Source organism: Macrotis lagotis, chromosome X, assembly GCF_037893015.1.
Source record: "Macrotis lagotis isolate mMagLag1 chromosome X, bilby.v1.9.chrom.fasta, whole genome shotgun sequence".
In the NCBI taxonomy this organism is placed as follows: Eukaryota; Metazoa; Chordata; class Mammalia; order Peramelemorphia; family Peramelidae; genus Macrotis; species Macrotis lagotis.
The window spans coordinates 501,715,450-501,735,142 of NC_133666.1; the positions used below are offsets into that span (position 1 = coordinate 501,715,450).

General features: G+C 37.4%; 1 protein-coding gene across 2 annotated transcripts in view; it reads left to right on the plus strand.

Moving 5' to 3' along the window:
• Positions 1 to 13,940, plus strand: part of NFATC1 (nuclear factor of activated T cells 1) — a 222,778-nt gene extending 208,838 nt beyond the window's left edge. The window contains exon 10 of one of the 2 annotated variants that reach the window (XM_074204099.1): positions 1,768 to 13,940. In XM_074204099.1, coding sequence (XP_074060200.1) covers positions 1,768 to 1,770 — 3 coding nt within the window. In that variant the 3' untranslated portion in view covers positions 1,771 to 13,940. The remainder of the gene's footprint in view (positions 1 to 1,767) is intronic. The other variant, XM_074204097.1, reaches the window with a different exon arrangement.
• Positions 13,941 to 19,693: the final 5,753 nt, after the last annotated feature.

Here is a 19,693-nt window from a genome sequence, read left to right on the forward strand (position 1 = left end):
GCTACAGGTCCCTAGTCTATGAAACGGATATTTACCCTTCTTAATAAAGTGAATTGCTACTCAGATAGTTTCTTGCAAATAACTATTTGCTCAGAATAAGCATTTAGAGCAGGCAAGTAGCTATGAAGGGTGGCTTCATTGATTCTTATTATCTTGTAAATGAATCAATGGAGTTCAGGTCTATTTCTAGTAGGAATTCAGAATTACAAAATGGTGCCAGTTAACTGCTATAGGCTCATATGATACAATTCCTGATTCTTTTGTGCACATAACATATATTATTGTTATTCTTTCACAAGTGCAGGGAGTTGAAAGGGATAGGGAGGGAATATTGGGGGTGGTGGTGATGAAGTATTCAGCAACTAATTGCTCCAGGAAGTTGACTTTAGACAGCCCAGGGCCTCTGCAGAAAACACATGAGGTTTATCTGGATGACCGTGCACTCCAGCCTGGGCAAGGGGAAATTTGGGCAGTTCCATGACGTACACATGGGTTCCCCACCTCCAAATAATGTTAGGAAAATGAGAAGCAATGACAGTGGTACTGATGGCATTTTCCCTATCTTAGAGCAAATCGCTTGGCTGTGGTGGTAACTGGAGGTGGAATGGAAAGAGGGGATGTTGTGCAGTTCACTGGAGCTGGCCTTTGCCAGGTTCAGTCATTTCCTGTCCATCTGCCAAAAATCACAAGCTGATAAACGGACATCATTTGAGTGTGGGAAACTTCAGCTTGACAATCTACAGGGAAATAAGAGCATGAAAGAAGAGGCGGGAGTAAAGAAAGTTGCTTAGTGTTAGTGTGACCATCACACTGCCTAATACTAAGAAAGAGATGAATGTTTTCTTTCTCTTCAAATGCTGATGAAAGGGCTCTTTTAGTCCTTCTAAGTCTTCAGTAAAAAGGAAGGGGCACAATACACCTGACCAACATGATATGGCATGTAAAGAAAATGAGAGAGTACTTGTTTATAAATCTAATTACTGGGCTGACAGACATAGCAAAACAGTTGATAATTTGAAACACACACACACACATGCCACCTCCATGCTTTATGAAACTTCTATATTGCACAGTGGAAAAATCAACATGTGTGATCCGGTCCTGGAGAAGGAGCATCTTCCAAGCACCAAGCTTAGCACTGGCACTTCTACTTTGTACATGTCATTGCAATGTCAAAAGGGCCAATTAATAACTGAGTTATGGACTGTTCAATTTCATCAATATTACACACTTACTACATATTTGGCACTCTGCTAGGTCCTGGGGATAGAAAGACAAAAACTGAAAATATCCTTAACCCACAAACCCACATGCATTCTATAAGGGGAAAAGGAAATCGATGGGTGGGGTTGTAGGGGAGGATTGGGAAAACTAGATAAGGGCAGGCAGGTAGCTAAGAAGGTTGCCTTCATTGCTTATTATCACCTTGTAAATGAATCAATGGAGTTCAGTTCTATTTCTAATAGGAATTCAGAATTACAAAATGGTGCCAGTTAACTCTGGTTCTAAGTAACATCTCCATTTCTAACTTTAATCTGCTGAGCTGAATTCCCAACAAATTGAATGTTTTGCATGTCCTGGCTAAACAGGGTAAATGGGCTTTAATTTTAAAGTAAGAAATGTGTTGTTTTCATTAACTTTGTGACATATTTCACACACTGATCATATATCGGAACTCCGGGAGATGTGTTCCTCTGGCATTTCAATCTGTATTGACTGCTAACCACTTCATCTTAATAAATATCCTTCTTTTTTTTTCTCTTGTAGTAAATGAAATAATAAGAAATGACCTCTCCAGCACCAATGTCCACGCATAGCTTGCTTTGCAATATTGGAACTAGTCCAGAAGCCACATGGTTTCCCTGCAGCTGGCAGGTCAGCTTCTGCATCAAGAGACTTTTAACTGAATGAACTGAATACATTACCTGGTACCACTTGGATCTTCCAACTTTATTGAATGCTGGGGAGCTGAAGATTTCTATCACATATATAAAAAAAGTAGCTCTTTGACTTCATCAATGAAAGATATTCTGAAGAAAAACAGTCATCTCAAGAAAAGGGGGGGAGGATATATGTAGGGGAAACAAACTGTGTCATGGCATCTTTTATGGGAGGAAATGGGAGTACAACAGAATGATAGGTTGGACCCAAGCTTATTCTTTTTGGCACGGCTGGAATTCAATACTGGAAGTGCCTTATTTTACCAGATCTTGGTATCAGAGCATCTTTGTAGGCTTTGAATTTGCTACCATATGAGTATTTGTAGGAGTAAAACTATCAAAGATTTCATTCTTATGTTTAATCCTTTTCTAAATCAAAAGAATACTGCCCATGAGTGGTGGTGGGGGGAAAGCCTATGACGTTTCCTGAATATGCTTCAACTTTTCCTCTGCTGTAATTGATAATTTCTTCTTGCCTTATTCAGCAGTGCATTTCAGAATCCTTCCAGTTTGTCATCTCAGCTCTTTTATCATAGTCTTTTATTTCCTGTGCTAGTAAACCATAGGATTGTTAATTGTAGCATGCTAAGATTTTTTTATTTTAATCTAGCTTCAAACATAGCACAAGTCAGTTAAATAGCACAAAATAGATTGACGGACAAAACATTGATATCTATCTATTAAATGATAGATCTTGCATTTGCATGTACATACATCTATAGGGCATATATTTATGTATAACAAATAATAGAGTTGATGATTGTCAGCCTTCAGCCCAACAAGGGCATCAAGTTTAGCAATAATCAGTATCCATTTTAAGAAATGCATTTCAGAGTCCAAATCTGACTTTTCAGCTACATCTGTTAGGGGCCATCACCCTACCAACAGATAGGCAATTTTCTTGCCTCATGCAGTTAAACAAGCACTTTAGAAAGCCAGGAAAGATGCATACCGAGAACATGTTCTTTACCAAATGGCAAAAGATGAAAATGAGTGTAAATACCATTACAAAAGAGTGTAAAATATTTGTTCAATTACAAGATTATTATTCCACAGAAGCCTTATAATTCTCTGCTTCATGAAAGAAAGATATTACCAAAAACTATGTTTTAATATGCAGCGTTGTATAGGATGTTTTCAAATTAGTTCATGTTTAATGGAGCACCTAATAGGTTAGCTTAGCCTTTATTATTACTGCATTTTGTACAATGAACAGCTTATTCCACATTATTACTAGCAGTGACCTATTATTTCATATAACCAAAAAAAAAGCATGACTTAATTAACAAATGTTTAACCTTAATATTGTGCCTTAGGAATCAATGCCCCCTTATGGAACATGCCTGTATTACACCCTCAGGTGGAGGTTGTAAATTACTACTTAAATGCAGTGTCATGAAATGGAAAAATTTTTCCTGCAGAAAGAATACATATTCTTCTGTATAATTATGTCTTACTTTTCTTGAAAAAAAAATAGAAAACTCAAAAGCCATATTTGTAACATTTGCACATAACTGTGAAGAGCTGAGAATAGAATATGGCTATGTGTACATATTGGGCAGTTATTGCTCCTGCTAGCAATCTATATTATTCCCAACTGTTTATTCCCAGTTATTTACCCAGTACTTAGCATCATAAGAGTTGCATGAAACAATGTTCTGTAGACTGCCATTTTAAAGTAAAAATTTGGATAGTTGTGTAAGCTCTCTTTGTAGTTAGAAATTAGATCCAATAAAGCAATCTATTATGTATATTATTATTTTTGCTGGACATTAGTCTAAGAGTGGTTCATTTTCTCTTGAAAAACTCTTCTTTTATCTTCCTTCTTGCAATCTCAGAAAGAAGCTATGTCTTATAGTTAAACATTGACTATAGAGTATGTGTGTGCATACATATGGATACATATATATATATATATATATATATATACACATAAATATCCATTTTGGAAAGTCCTTTCAAAAACCCCATAATTATTTGCACTCTTGCAATCTGCTAATATGATCATTTTAATATGGAATTGAATGGTCTTTGCCAAAAGAGTCACTGCTTTTCTCTTCTCTCTGTGTTGAGAATAAATTGCTACCAAGGAAAGAAATGCATGTATGATATAGTTCTTAGATGTGATCTACTTGAAGCTTCAGAAACATTGGTAAAGCAATAGCAAAGCTTCCACTTATGCCAAGCATTTTTGCTTTTAGGAGTATCCTGGGTGAGGCTTTGACCACACACATTCACACATGCAATCCAACAATCTTTTCACAACATCACTCTCAGGATTAAAAATATCACTTCTTTTTTGTCAGATACATCTCTACTTCTTGAAGCCTCATTACCACACTTCCCTCCAATCTTCCACACCCCCTCTAACTTTAAGCTTTGGGTGGGCAGATATTACCCAAGTAAAATATGAAATGTGGACTTCTGACCAACAGTAATTATTTCTAATCATTGGCCCACTATATAATTTCACTTCTTCACTCTTACTTTTTAGTGAAAATCATGACTCTCAGGAACCAGTCAGGAGGCAATGTCAATCTGAGGATTCTAAACTGTAGTGTGGGGCTTGTCTCCTAACAAGTGTGGATCATATACGTGATCCTGGGTTATTCTTGTATATATCTTTCTTATCTATATAAGTTGTCTATATATTATTGTCCATATAAATTCTCCAGCCAAAGTACTGGAAATCCTCCTCTGTTTCTTCTAGTTCCTCCACTTATTATATGTCTTAAATGATGTCTTTGACACCCCCATTCTTGATCCCCAGTCATTTGGCCACCTGCTACTTATGTTTATCATTTGTCTTTCCACTGCCCTTTGAACTGCCTCCAATTTCGATGCTTCTGAGTTGGTGGGTGGTATTCCAAGATTCCCAGGGAGCACTAGAATATTACTGTTACAGAAGCTGTGTGGCAACACACATCTTGGAATCACTTTTGCCTATAGGGATCCAATGAAATTGCAAATATTCACTGACCTAGCCCTATATTGGGTGCCATGCAAAGCAAAATAAGCAACTCTTTGAAAGGTCTGGTCCTTAAAATGACAAAGAGAAGAAATCATCAACTGAGAAGATAAAGAGGAAAGTACCAATTCATTGAATCCGTAATATTGCTAGAAATGGAACTCATTGAACTCTCAGATAAAACCAGTCCAAATTCCAGGGTCTACTGAAACATAACAGAATCCTAGGATGCTAGAAGTCCAAAGGGCCAATGTACCATGGTGCCCAGCAGAGAAAGAGATTAAGGTAGGCAAATTCAGGATGCTTCCTACAATTCCTTGCCAAGACATGCTCATTATCTTCTCATCTGCTCATGATATTTGAGAACAGACCAACAGCATCGAGGTGGATTCAAAACATATGAGGAAAATGTAGCTTCTTTTTGTATCAATGAAGAACAGGGTGGAAACTATATTTGAAAGTGGATTTCATTTGGGAAGGAGGTGTCATTTGTTTCATTAAAATCTTTTCTTTCAGAAAGATCAATATTAGCATTCTATATTCCTGAATTTTGTTTTTAAATTTAGAAAATGAATTTTAGATTCAACTGTCTTGATGTCATCATTGATTGTTAGAGCTGAAAGAGACCTGAGAAAACAGAACTCAAGATGTACAAGAGTTCACTGAGGAAACTGAGGCCCAGAGAGACAAAATAATAGATTTGCTTTAGGTTATGAAACCATTCCTAGGAGCTGAGCTGGGGACTAGAAACCAGTTCTCAATTACTCCAAAGCCAGGCAACTTTCCAAGATACCATTACAAGTCTTGCTATTTCTATGTGGTTTTGTCTTAACCTACTTTCTTAGTTTCACATGTGCCTTTTGGGTTAGTTTTTTTTCAGAAATCATAGGATCACAGATACATAATTAGAAGGAATCTTAGGGGCCATCTAGTCCAATTCATCCAATTTTTGGACTGGAAACCTGAGACCTAAGGAGGTTAAATGAATTACCCAGGTAATGTCAGAGGTGGGATTTAAATATATATTCAAACTGCAAAGTACTTACCTTTTCCTCTCAATCAGTCTTTCTTTTAGCAAGATAAGAATGCCCATGGGAGGAAAAATGGTTTGAATTTGAAATAAAATACTATGTGTTGGGGGGATGGCTTTTTTTTTTCTCTTCAGAGAAAGGAAGCTATCAGTTAAACCTAATCTCGTTGAACTTTTGGAGTCATTTCATGAGCTCCTACTCTGTCTCAAATAGCTTGTTCTACTAGATGATCCATTGGGAAACCTCAAAGATACAGGTTCTTAGAAACTGTTAAATACCTGACCGACTAGGAAGCAACATACCATACCACAAGACCACAGTTACTAACCTGGTTTTCTTCCATTTTGCTCCCATTTGATACCAGAGATGAAACTGACTCTGAGTCTAAATGACTTGGATACAAATAAACCTGAAAAGTGATTGTTTGATAAAAATCAAACTTGACCCAATAATCAGGAACATAAGAATCCAGGTATCTCCCTGTTTGAGATCTCCTGGAAACTGAATCTCAAACAGATCTGGAAGATTCCTTGTCACTAGGCATCTGAAGGCCCTTTCTCATCCTCTCCACACACAACTGTTGCCTTCTCCAGGGTGCATATGTACTCTGGGATAATCTAAGCCAATGGAGACTTTCATTCAACTCAAGGATATATCCTAAAAAGTATTAAGGGATTGTTCAGTAAGGAAAGGATCTTTCTTCATGCCTAATTAAAAATTAAAAAGAGAATTGGATTGAGAGAGGCTAAAGTAGTTGATAGAAGAAGATTATTACTTAGAGGAAGGAAGTAGCAACTTAAGATAGGTGTGTTGGGTTGGCTTTGTGGAATCTTTGATGCATTTTATTAGAGAAACACTGGGTTTTTAGGGTAGCTAAGTGGCATGGTAGAGTGCCAACTCTGGAGTCAGGAGGACCTGAGTTAAAATATAACCTCAGATTACAATTGCGTGGCCCTAGACAAATCACTTATCCCTGTTTACCTTAGTTTTCTCATCTGTAAAATCAACTGGAGAAGAATATGGTAGTCCTCTCCAGTATCTTTGCTTAGAAAACTTATGGGATAATTAAGAGTCAGATATAACTGAACAACAACTGGGTCGTGATCTGAATTCCTGTAAAACTATAAGAAAATAACTTTTGTTCTAAGCTGTAATGTGAGAGTAGTCTCCCGATCAGTGTGGATCATCAACCCTCTGACTTTGTCTCTCTTTTCGTTCCTTTTTGTCTGTCTTTGTCTTTGTCTCTCTTCTCTCCCCTCTTTGTCTTTGTCTTTCTTCTCTCCTCTTTGTCTGTCTGTCTGTTGCTGTCTCTACAGCTTTGTCACTGTCATTCTCTCTCCATGTATCACTATTTCTGCCTTGCTCTTCTCTCTGTCTCTTTCCTCTGCCTCCCTGTCATTGTCTATCTCTTCTCTATATGTATCTCTATCTATTTCTGTCTGACTCTGTCTCACTCTCCTCTCTGTCTCTCTCACTGTCCTAGATTCCCTCATCAAAATGAAATTTGGAAAGTATCAATGGAGATCTCAAATGGCAACCTGTTAGATTACTCCACATGTCACAGTTAAGTAACTGGAAAATACTTCAGCAGAAAAAGAAATCAAATTCTTTGACTTTAAAAAAGGGACACCAAGTTCACCTATGTGTAAAACACTTACTACACAAATTACTCTATGGCCTGTTCACACAGAATGATTTCTTCACTTCCAAGGAAGATCATCAATTTGGTATTTCCTCCATTCCCTTTCTTCCTTAACCTCCATTAAAAGTTGAAAATCCTTTCCACATATTAGAGTCTTAAGTGTCCTCTTTGTACATGTGAGGAAATAGAGGCAAAGAAGGTGATAATGTGATTTGCTCAAGGTAAGAAAGCTAACTAGTTAGTTGCAGAGTGGAGATCAGAATCCTGGTTTCCAGTCTCAGTCTACTATTTCTGTTTTTTTTTTCAGTCTACTATTGGGATTTTAGTCTGACTATAGTTCCAGGCTCTCCTCTGCTCTGAACACTAACCTCCCTGACTTCCCTTAAGTCACATCTAAAATCTCAGCTTTTACAGGATGCTTTCTCTAATCCCTCAATTTCAGTGCCTTCTCTCTGTAAATTATTTCCTATGTATCCTATATGATAGAGCTTGCTTTGCATATATTTGTTTGCATATTATAGTCTCTCTTTGGGTCCCCAGTTCAAAGTGGTTGGCATATTGTAGGCATAGAATATTTATTGATTGTGGTATTAGATGAGGTTGCAAGATTTAAATCTTACTTATGGCACCTGCAGGGCTCGCCTTTAATCTCATGGGTGAATTACAGATCCTGATTTTGATTATAGAAATAATGGGTGTGATTTTACAATATTCTTCTTTTTTCAGTCCAACCAATTCAAAGTAGATTGCAGTTCCAGGAACAGGCAAATTAGAAGCTGGGATAAATACAGACATTCCAGCTGAAGACTATCTAAGAAACGATTGTTGGAAAAGCAAGAACACCCAATCTTAAAACTTCATGGGCGGGGCGGCTAGGTGGCATAGTGGATAAAGCACCTGGCCTTGGAGTCAGGAGTACCTGGGTTCAAATCCGGTCTCAGACACTTAATAATTACCTAGCCGTGTGGCCTTGGGCAAGCCATTTAACCCCATTTGCCTTGCAAAAACTAAAAAAAAAAACAAAACAAACAAAAAAAACTTCATGGGAGAAATAGCCTTTCATTTCTATTGTTTCATTAAGAACTCATCCTTGGGGGCTGCTAGGTGGCGTAGTGGATAAAGCATCGGCCCTGGAGTCAGGAGTACCTGGGTTCAAATCTGGTCTCAGACACTTAATAATTACCTAGCTGTGTGGCCTTGGGCAAGCCACTTAACCTCATTTGACTTGCAAAAAAACCCCTAAAAAAATAGAACTCATCCTTGTAATGATAAATTTCCAATACTACATTATGTTTATGTTATACACATGTACATACACCTTGATGTTGTGTGACCCTGGGCAATTTATCTTCTTCATTCTCTCTAAAGTTATAAGCTGCAGAGAAACAATAAACAGCATTACTAGAGGAAGCTTCCTCAGCCAGAAGTTCCCTTTCTGAATGAAATTAGGTATGATGAATTCCAGTTAAGATGGCAGAATGTTAAGATGTAGAGGAACCCAGATTCCCAAGAAACACCCTGGAGAACTAAAAGATGATTATAAACTCCTCCATTCAGTTCAGAACTGCACCAAAAAAAAAAAAACTAACAGAAACTTGGGGAAGGTCTAAGCACTAATAAGCCAAAAGGCTCAATGTTCAAGCATCCGGGACTTATAGTAAGAAATAGGATCAAACCAGCACCCAGAACAAGCAGCCCAGGCTCAGACCCAGTAGGATAAAGGGTACAGACAGGACCTGGGAAACAAAGCACTTAGGACATTAAAGTAGGACTGCTAGGAGAAGAATCAATACTCTATCGAGTGGCACAACCGATAGATTCCTGGCCTGGTGTCAGGAAGACCTGCATTCAAATCCAGATATTTACTACCTGTGTGTTTGATTGGATAAGGATTCAAGATTTACATCTTGCTTTTGGCAACTGCAGGGCCCATTTCTTGACTTACAGGTGAGTTTCAGTCTCTAACTGTCTAATATCATAGAATTGTTATGCCCTTCCAGTATTTTTTTTCTGTCCCTCTTCTGTTTCTCCCCTGGACAAGTCATTAGCCTCTCCTTTCTTCTTCATTGGGTTCTATCAGAGTCACTGGGAATGGAGCATTGGCTGTTAAGAGAGAGACAGAAAAGGGGTAGAGGCCAAAACCTGAGTTGAACCACCAGGAAATTGAGTAAAAACCTAGAAATTCCCACAGAAGAAAAAGGTCTAGTCTTCACAATCAAGTAGGGTCTGTTTTCACCATCCAAGAAGATATAAGGGAACAGAGATTCACCCTAGCACAGAGCTCTAATCCTGAGCTTTTGATAAAAATCAACAGTCATTTCTGTTAAAAACAAAATCAAACATTAAAATGAATAGGAATAAATGAATCAATTCTTAATATGATTAAATAGGATTCAGCCAAGTGGGATAGAGGTATTTTCAGTAAATTCAGGGCTATGCTCATGCTCTGCCATTCTTGAAGGTAATTTGGAACTATAAATTCACTAAAATACCACTTGACCCAGGAAAACCACTATATGACCTATATCACCAAAGAGTTCAAAGAAAGAAGAAAAACACCTGTATGTGTATAAAAACTTCTAGCAGTTCTTTTTCTTATAGCAATAAACTGGATCTTAAAGGGGGCTCTATTAGGGAATGGTTAGACAAATTATGGTATATAAATGTGATGGAATATATTATAAGAAATGATAAAACAATGATTTCAGAGAAAACCGGGAGCACTAATATGAACTAATGCAGAGTGAACTGAACAGAAATAGCATAGAGTAATAACTTCTTAAGGAAAAAAAAAACATTGAAAGATTTAAGAACTCAAGTCAAGTCAATGACCAACCCTGATTCCAATGGGCCAGTGATGAAGCGTGCTCCCCCACTTCCTGACAGAGAAGATTCATAGTGCAGAATGAAACATATTTAGTTATAGTCAATGAGGGAATTTCTTTTCCTCAACTATGTTTTATATGCAATCCTCTCTCTTTTCATTGTATTTTATTGAAGAAAATGAGGTGGGGATGTTAAATTCAGAATAATTCTTTTAAAATAAATCACGTGCTCATTCCCTATTCTTGTCCCATAGATATGATAGGCAGCTGGTATGATTGATAGAGACCTTATCTAAGACCTAAGCCCAAACCCTACCTCTGATACATTCCATTTCCAACTCTGACCAAATAATTTAACATCAAAACAACCTCAGGCTAATATTCAAGAATCTAAGAACATGATTTTTGTTTATTTTAGGCAATAGTGGGTGGGGGTAATTAAGTAACTTGCCCAGGATCTCACAGCTAGTATCTGAGACCACATCTAAATTCAGATCCTTCTGACTCTAGAGTCAGTGCTCTAAGGACTATCTCATCAACTTCCTCATGGTAGGTCTTGATCTACATTGATAGAGGGAATTTCCTCACTAGAAGTTCCCTATAGTACATGAAATCACAGGTCTCATCCTATATCTATCCTCTCTATCTATCATCTTTCTACCTATTAATGAATAGATATCACACACACACACACACACACACACACACACTATTTCAAACATTAAATGCCACCTCATATTCAGTTCAGTTCATTCTATAAGTAATTGACCTATACACACACACACACATACACACATTCTCACATACACACACACACACACACACACACACACACACATATGTTTTTGTGTGAATGTAAGTGTGTAGACACATCTTTTTTCAAGTGCCTAATAAATGCTTTGGGAACTTGAAGGTAAATCTATTCAACACTTTTGATATCAGAAAACTAAGTAAGAGTTATGAACCTAGGACACTAGGAATCTTATAATTCATTCAAACATTATGGCTATCATTTGGAGAATGAACATTTTTCAGAGGCCCTCACAAATTTCCAAAGATTTTATTAGCAGTCATAAGGGATTTTTATTTTGTTTCTTAAGGGTCTCAGTGACAGCTTGACCCTCCTGACCCATCTCAAATTTTATCAGAAACATAGAATACTCCAAATTTCATCACAATTGTTATATCTTGAATTGTAGGTCTGGAATTTCACATAGTTGGACAACCATTTATATGGTGTGATATTAGCAGTATGTAGGTTAATTGTCATAAAATGTATCTTTCTCATTTCCCAACTGATAAATGAAATTCTGTCCTGAAAACTTTGATATCTGTCGAAATGTAACCACTCTTAGGAAGCATGATTCACAAATTGTTAGTAGTCATGAACAAATTCCTCCTTTCTTGAAAGGCATTAATAGAGAAGAAAAGGAAGAATATATATTTTCTGAAAAGAGGATATGTAATTAGGAAGGTGAAGGCAACAAAAAGAATTTTTTTTAGATTTTGATTAGGACCACCCCTTATAAACTCTTTAACTAGAACCAATAGTGAAAAATTAGGTTCCACATTTTTGTTTCCATTGATCTGGTATGGGTGTGGATGGTACTATCTACTGTCTTCCCTGACAAGAAACACACAAAAAGATTGGACAAGCCTAGAACTGGACCATGTCTAGAACTCTAGGTGGTGTTCCAATATGTTTTAAGTGACAAAATTCTTGGCTGAGGTTTTTCACTTGACAAGATGAAGTTTCTTATGTCACAGGACAGCTGATACACTGTACTCATCCCTTGACTGGAATCTTCTCCATTCTTGGATATGAAGTCTGACACCAGATTGGATCATACGATAGCCTTCTGTTTCTCATGATGGTACCAGGAAAACACACTAAACACTGAGAACAAAAGGAGACAATTTTTGTTGGCTCCTGAGAGAGCCTGAAGAGAAGTCTATTAATGTGTGTGTATATGTGTGTTTGTGTGTATGTATAGTCTCAGTTTGCAAATTGGTCTGTGTTACTATCCACATGGTTGAAGCCCTTCTCTGTCACTAAGAAGTGACATTCTCAATGGAATTCTAGAGTTGAAAGCATCATAGAGAGCATCTAATCCAATCTCATTTTATAGATGAAGAAATAGAGAGCCCAAAAAGTTAAGACATCTATTCAAGGTCACATAGGGACAAAACCTGGGAACATATCCATACCCACACATATAAACAAATGGTTGCATACATGTTCTTTCAAACTCCAACATGAAACACCCCCTCTCTTATTTAGCTCAGTTCAGTTCAGTTCAGTTCAATTCAGTTCATTAGTAACTGGCCTTCTCTCTATTCCCCACATGATGCTCCAACTTCTCTCTTCGTACTAGGCTATTCCTGATGTCTAGAATATACTCCCACTCTCTTCTCATAGAATCATAGAATTCATAGCATCCTTTTTCTTCCAAATGATCACCTTTCTATGGTAAATGTGGATTTACACACATGATATATGTATATGCAATATATGTAATATGCATACATGTGTTCATATACACACACTCTTCAAATTGTATCATTTCTCTATCAGGGAAGGGGAAATAGCATGTTTCATCATGAGTCCTTGATCTGTGGTTGGTTACACTGTGCTGACCCACATAGTTGCCCAAGACTTTTCCAAGTTGAAGATTGGAGACCACTAATAAACTTGTCACCATGGCACTTCAAGGGAGGTCTCCATTTACACATAATCTCATTTTGCAAGCAGGTTCCCAAAATTTCCTTGGCTCACAGCAGCCTGAGCAAATTGACTTTTTCACCAGACCTTCTCATTCTTCCTCATGTTATCATGATGCTGTCCAAGAAAATAGAAAGTCTATAGAAGTATTCTGCCCACACTATGAGGTGCAGCTTGCAATGTTACTTACCAAAACATCTAATTTGCTGATGTCAGATTTCTTTTTATGTGCCTATTTTATTTTGGGCCCTGGGTGTGTGGTTGCTGTTGTTCATCCTTCATGTTTAAAGAAGATCAATGGCATCATGGGTGATGCCTTGACTTGCATGTGAATTGGATTTAAGAGAAGCAGAGTTGTGTGAAGTCATCAGCCTCAATCTCTCTTCCAGAGTCATCGAAGTTCAGTGGCAGAACAAAAGTCAAGATGCTTGAAGGTAGCCAGAGAGAAAGGGAATGATCTTGGCATCTTCACTGTCTGACCAATTTTGAAAGGCTTTTACAGCACCCAAGTCAACCATCTTCAAGGGCACTGGAACAAATTATTCTTATCTATCCATCCATTCATCATTCACATGCTTGTGATAAATATTCCCCTAACTCACCAATGCCTTTGAGGTTCATTGGTTGTCCTCAACCTGGTTTAGTCCATCATCAAGATGGTTTTACTAGTATGTGACCACTGCACATGCTTTAGCTTCTTTGGATACCAAAGGTGAATGAGCAAGCCTTCATTTTGGAGGTGCTAGCCCTTCCTAAACACCCCCCCATAGACCCCACACTATATCCCTTTAGCATGTAGGCCACCATAAATGATATGGTTAGAAAAATCATGTAAACATAGCTACATAAGAAGGAAATAGGGGACTAAGATCAATTTGCATTTTATATATATATTTATACACACACATATTTCAATGGAGCTGGGAATTCATTGATATGAGTATGTCTTTCTCTGGTACAGATGAAATCTTAGTTTAATTCTTGTCCATGTTCTTTCCTAAGGAAAACAAAAAAAACTCCAGAAAACCTCTTCACAATATCACTAGAGTCCTCTTTGGAAATATTTAGTATTTTGTAGATAGTAGAGAAATATTCAATTCATTTTGTTCATTTCTCCAAACTATAAATTTCTCCATCCCATCAAGAGACTGATCCATCTCTTTTTCTGCTATTTCTTGCATGCAGACCACCCTTGGACATTATACTTGTCCATTTTAACTCTCTATGTACCTTTTCATTGAATCACCTGCAGTTTTGTTTCTTTGGAGATCATGATGGCCATGATTCATTTCTAAATAGCATCTCTGAATGAACATCAGTGTTAAGAAGGCAGGTTTTGCCAGCAAAGGGAAGGCTATATAATTCAGCTTGCTTCTGCCTTTTCAATTCTAAACTTACTTCATTGTCTATTTCCACAATAGTCACAAGATACAAGTTAGCAGTAGAAAACTCCACTGGATAACTCATCATTCATCAACTTGATTTTTCCTACTGATATTATTAAAATATCAGTTACGTTTACTACTTTTTAATTGAAAAAACTTTTTTGAAATGGTAGAGAAGGTTTAAATTTTTTCCTTCAACAAGTAATCACAAATGACTTTACAATCATTAAAGATTCCTTGATGGATGCAATCATAGAATTAAGATTTTTTTCTAATGACTCTCCATCAGTATTAAAAAATATGGCATAAAACAGTGAGAATAACTTTGCCAAAGGTGCTTGCCACAATAATGGAGGATATACTCTGCAAAACTAAAATGAAAGGATAACATGTAGAGTCTAAAGTCCAGATATTCTTGTATGTTTAAGATGTAATATTAATTTCACCAAGTCTTGAGTTTCTACAAGACTTCCTCAGTGAGATTCATGCCCAGTTAAAAAACTGAACTTGCCTTGCTCACTTCATCAGTGCAATAATCAGGGACAATTTTAAGGTATCTGCGATGGAGAATACCATCTGTATCCAGAAAAAGAACTGTGGAGTTTAAACAAAGACCAAAGATTATTATCTTCAATTTTTAAAAAAAAGTTGTCTTAATGTACTACATAATTTTGCTATCTCTAATAGTTTATTTCTTCCTCAATGATACTTTTTTTTTTCTCTCAGCACATTCAATTTTGATCAATGCATAGCATGGAAACAATGTCAAGATGATCAGATTGCCTTCTTTTGGGGGGAAGGGGAGGGAAGGGACAGAGGGGAGAAATTGTCAAATTTAAAACCTTACAAAAAAATATTGGTAGAAACTACAATTGTATATATTTGGAAAACAAAATATTTATTTAGGGGGAAGAAAGAAATTGGACTTGCAATCCACACAGGAGAAAAAGTAAGCATTCATATAAGGTCACTAAAAACAATTCATTATTTTGGTTTTAAACATAAAAGTCAAACTAATTAAGCATAATATCTATCAAAATAGAAAATGACTCATGCTCTCATCTACAGTCTTCCCCAGGTTTCCCCACTCATTTCATCAGGGCTATGACCCTGAAGATTATCATTTTTCTCATGGATCCCTACTACTTCCTGCATTCTCCTCTCCATGCCTCTGCTCTCTGGTCATCACTCCCACTTCCTCCTTTTGCCTTATCTTGTCAACAACCAGACTACCACATTGTTACCATTGCCTATAGTCTCCTTGCCATGACTCTGCTTAGGTACCCTCTATCCCCCTATTTTCCAGTTCTTCTTCACATGATTTTCCCCATTAGAATGGAAGCTCCTTGATGAGATTGTCTCACTTCCTTTTATCATTATCTTCAACACTTAGCACAATGCCTGTCACACAGCAAGCATTTAAAAAATATTCTCTCTCTCTCTCTCCATATATACACATACATATATATTCTTTCTCTCTCACATGCACATTCAGACACTTTGGGATGTTTCTTATCTTTTGGGGAAGCATAAGGCAACTAGAAAAAATAACAGGACTAATTATATTACTTCTAGGAAGTATGAGCAAAGACAATTTTGCAGTAGCCTACATAAAATGCATGCAATTTGTATTTCTGCCAGAGCCAAGTAAATTTTATTTATGTTCAAAGTTCAAGCTGTTTTCCTTCCTGGAAGAGAAGGTAAAAGTTCCCAAGGAGCTTCATTGTATCCTTTAGATCAGGGGTGGGGAAATTTTTTCTGCCAAGGGTCATTTGGATATTTATAACATCATTCATGAGTCATAAAAAATTATCAGCAATAATCAACAATGAACAATAGACCTGCTATATTTGGTCAAACATTTAATTAATTTATCTCTAAAAAGCTCCTAGATTTATTGAATTTCTAGTCCTGACTGCATTTGCCTTGGCAGCACTAGACCAATGATTTCACAGGTCTTACTAACCATAGCCTGGAGGTTCCTCGCCCCTGCCCTAGATTATAAGGAAGAATGAAGTATTCCTTTAAAAAAAATAAAATCAAGAATTCAAGGGGGAAAGGAGAAAAGGGTTTCATTGTTTTTAAAAAAAACACCAGAAGAAAAAAAATCCTAAAGAGGAAGAGGGGAATCTTGATTTGCATTAATAGGTAAATGTATAGAACATGACAGAGGAGAAAGAGAGGAAAGACCATTAAATATTTTAGCTAATTAATAAGTAAAATATTCTTCCTGGAGAAGAGAAAAATGACTCCTGTGAAGAAGCCTACATTTTTCCTCCCAGAAGTGATAATGTAGATCTTTCTTGTATTATCCAGTAAGGATAGAGGAAAAAGAAAGAAAGTAGTCTGGCACCTCCCTGCTGGCACAGTAATATTGTGGAATATGACAGAAAATCTCTTGCTCAGACCCAAAGTCTACAATGCACTTTGAGTGATTCATGTACATACAAATGATGCTTCCAAAAGGGAAGTCCTAAATACCATTAGGGACCGAGGAGATTTGGGCAAGAAACCTTAGGGACACAGGTAGTGTTTCCATCACTACTACTAATTGCAGGCATGAATTTCAGGAGAGAAAAGAATTCTGGAAAGTGAATAACTGGTTAAGAAGGTGGTACCTGGGGTGGCTAGGTGGTGCAGTGGATAGGGCACTGGCCCTGGAGTCAGGAGTACCTGAGTTCAAATCAGACCTCAGACACTTAATAATTACCTAGCTGTGTGGCTTTGGGCAAGCCACTTAACCCCATTTGCCTTGCAAAAAAAAAACTAAACTAAAAAAAAGGTGGTACCTATGAAGATTTTGGTTTCTTAGTCACAGCTTAAAATAAAGGAATAACAAATTCTTGACTAGGAAATGAAGGCAATTAACCCAAGTTGCTAATAGTGTTTTGGCTTGCCTAAATAGTAATTTCATCTTTCAAAAGGTGAAGGAGATAATGAGGGGGAAACTGCATCACTGATATGATTCTCACCAATGAGGAAAAACTAGCTACTGACATAGAAATGAGAGGAAATTATTATTCCATCTTAAAAATTGTGATTGAGAAGATTCATTTGTTCAATCTGATGTGATTTTGGCATTCTTGTCCTCGTTTGCCTATTGTATTGCTTTTTCCATTTGGCCTAAACTGATTTTAACAAGTTATTTTCTTCAGTATTTTTTTGTATTTCTTTCACCAAGCTGCTGACTTGGTTCTCATGATTTATCTGCATCACTCTCATTTCTCCTCCTGACTTTTCCTCTACTTCTCTTAATTGCTTTTCAAAGTCATTTTTTGAGGTTCATCCATAGCCTGGGTCCATTTTCTATTTCTCTTGGAGGATTTGGATATAGAAGCTTCAACTTTGATATCTTCTGAGCATATATTTTGATCCTCCATGAGACTAAAGTAATTTTCTATGGTCAGATTCTTCTTTTTCTATTGTTTACTCATTTTCTTAGCATATGACTGATTTACTGCACTTTCAAGGCTTGGGGGAGTTTGGGGAACAACCTCCAGGGACCTTAATTCCTTCTAGGTCTTATGAGAAGCTCTGGCTGCTCCCCAGCCTGTTCTCTGGTAAGTGGATAACCACAGGCTCTCCCCTCTTCCCTGGAGCTGTGAAGAGGGTCCCTGCCAACTGAACTTAAAGATAGCTGGTTATCCAAAATATGAATTTAAGTTCAACTTTAAATTTAATCAACGTACTAATAAACTAAATTTAGATTTAAAAGCTAATCAAAAGGGGGACAACTCTTTTGATCACATAAACAAACTTGTTTAGAGGATAATGATAAAAATAAATACATAGTTGGCTTAAAAGCAGCCACCAATTAAGAAAGCATTAAAGCTCAAATATTAAATTAATTTAATACCATAAAATAATCAAAATCCTTGGCTATGGTAGCATGGGGGCCAAAACTGCAACTTGGATCTGAGTGTGGGCAAACAGTTGAGTCCTGTCCCTGGGAGAGCAGAGAGACCTCTGAAGTATCCCCTGACTCCCTTACCATCTGGAGCTCTGGAAGTGCTGGATGGCTCTGCTGATTCTTGCTGCAGGTTCTTACCACAGGGCTGCTCTGAGGCTGACATAGCAGAATTTTCTCACTACCCCTTCCAGCTGTCCCTAAGTGATCCCTGAGCTAAGAGGTCTGGAAACCACCCACTCTGCCACGGACCTAGGTGCCCCCAGACACTCAGGTGTCACACCAGGCTGTTCCTGGAAGGCTGGAGCTGGTTTACTCCAGTCCAATGTTCCTGAGGTCCTGGTGAAATAGAGCTTTCCTGAGGATCTTCTAAGTTGTCTTGGATTGGGAAATTATATCACTCAGTCTTTCTGTGGGTTCCCCCGCCCCGCTAAATTTTGACTAGAGTCATAATTGGACAACTTTTGGAGTTTGGGGGGGAACGAGTTTCTGGGAATTCCTGCCTTCATGCCACCATCTTCCTGACATGATTTTTGAATAGATTTCAAAGCCTTCAAAGAAATTGCAGGTGCAATTCCATGGCTTAAAATTCTCCTAAAGAACTAAGCCTAGAAGCAATAGGTATCTAAGAAATGAAATTCTAAAATCACAAAGAGAAAATATTTTATCAAGGACAAAAATAAAAGCTGTGAAAAGGCCTGAGTATTTGGTGACCAATTTGGATTTGAGAAAAGATATATAGAGAAGAAGGTAGAAAGTATAGGTGATAGAGAATAAAAATAATAGCATGACATAGATGTTTAAGAGTGTCAGAAGTCTTAAAACTAGAAAGGAGTTGAGACTAACAAGGAAATCTAATGATGACTGATGGGAGTAATCACTTCCCTACCTACCCCACTTCTCTTCCAGAGTCAGTTAGGTGGAGCAATGACTGGCTTTTTTTCTCAAAAAAGACCATGACATCAGGGAGGTGCTGTACTAAATCACCAGCCTCACTTTCTCCTCTAGAGTCATCTTGGTCCAATGGTCAGCTATGAATGAGGATGACTGAAGATGGTCCTGGATTAAGTAGCTTTCTCAAAATGTCACAGTTAATAAGAGTCAAGTATCTGAGGCTGGATTTGAATTCAGGTCTTCCTGACTCCAGGACATGATGCTTGATCCACTGCACCATGCCCTGATGGATAGAAGTTTGGACTTGAAATCAAAATGATACTAGTTCCAATTATTTAACCTGTGTCTGGCTCAGTTTTCTCAACTCTAAAATGGGGAC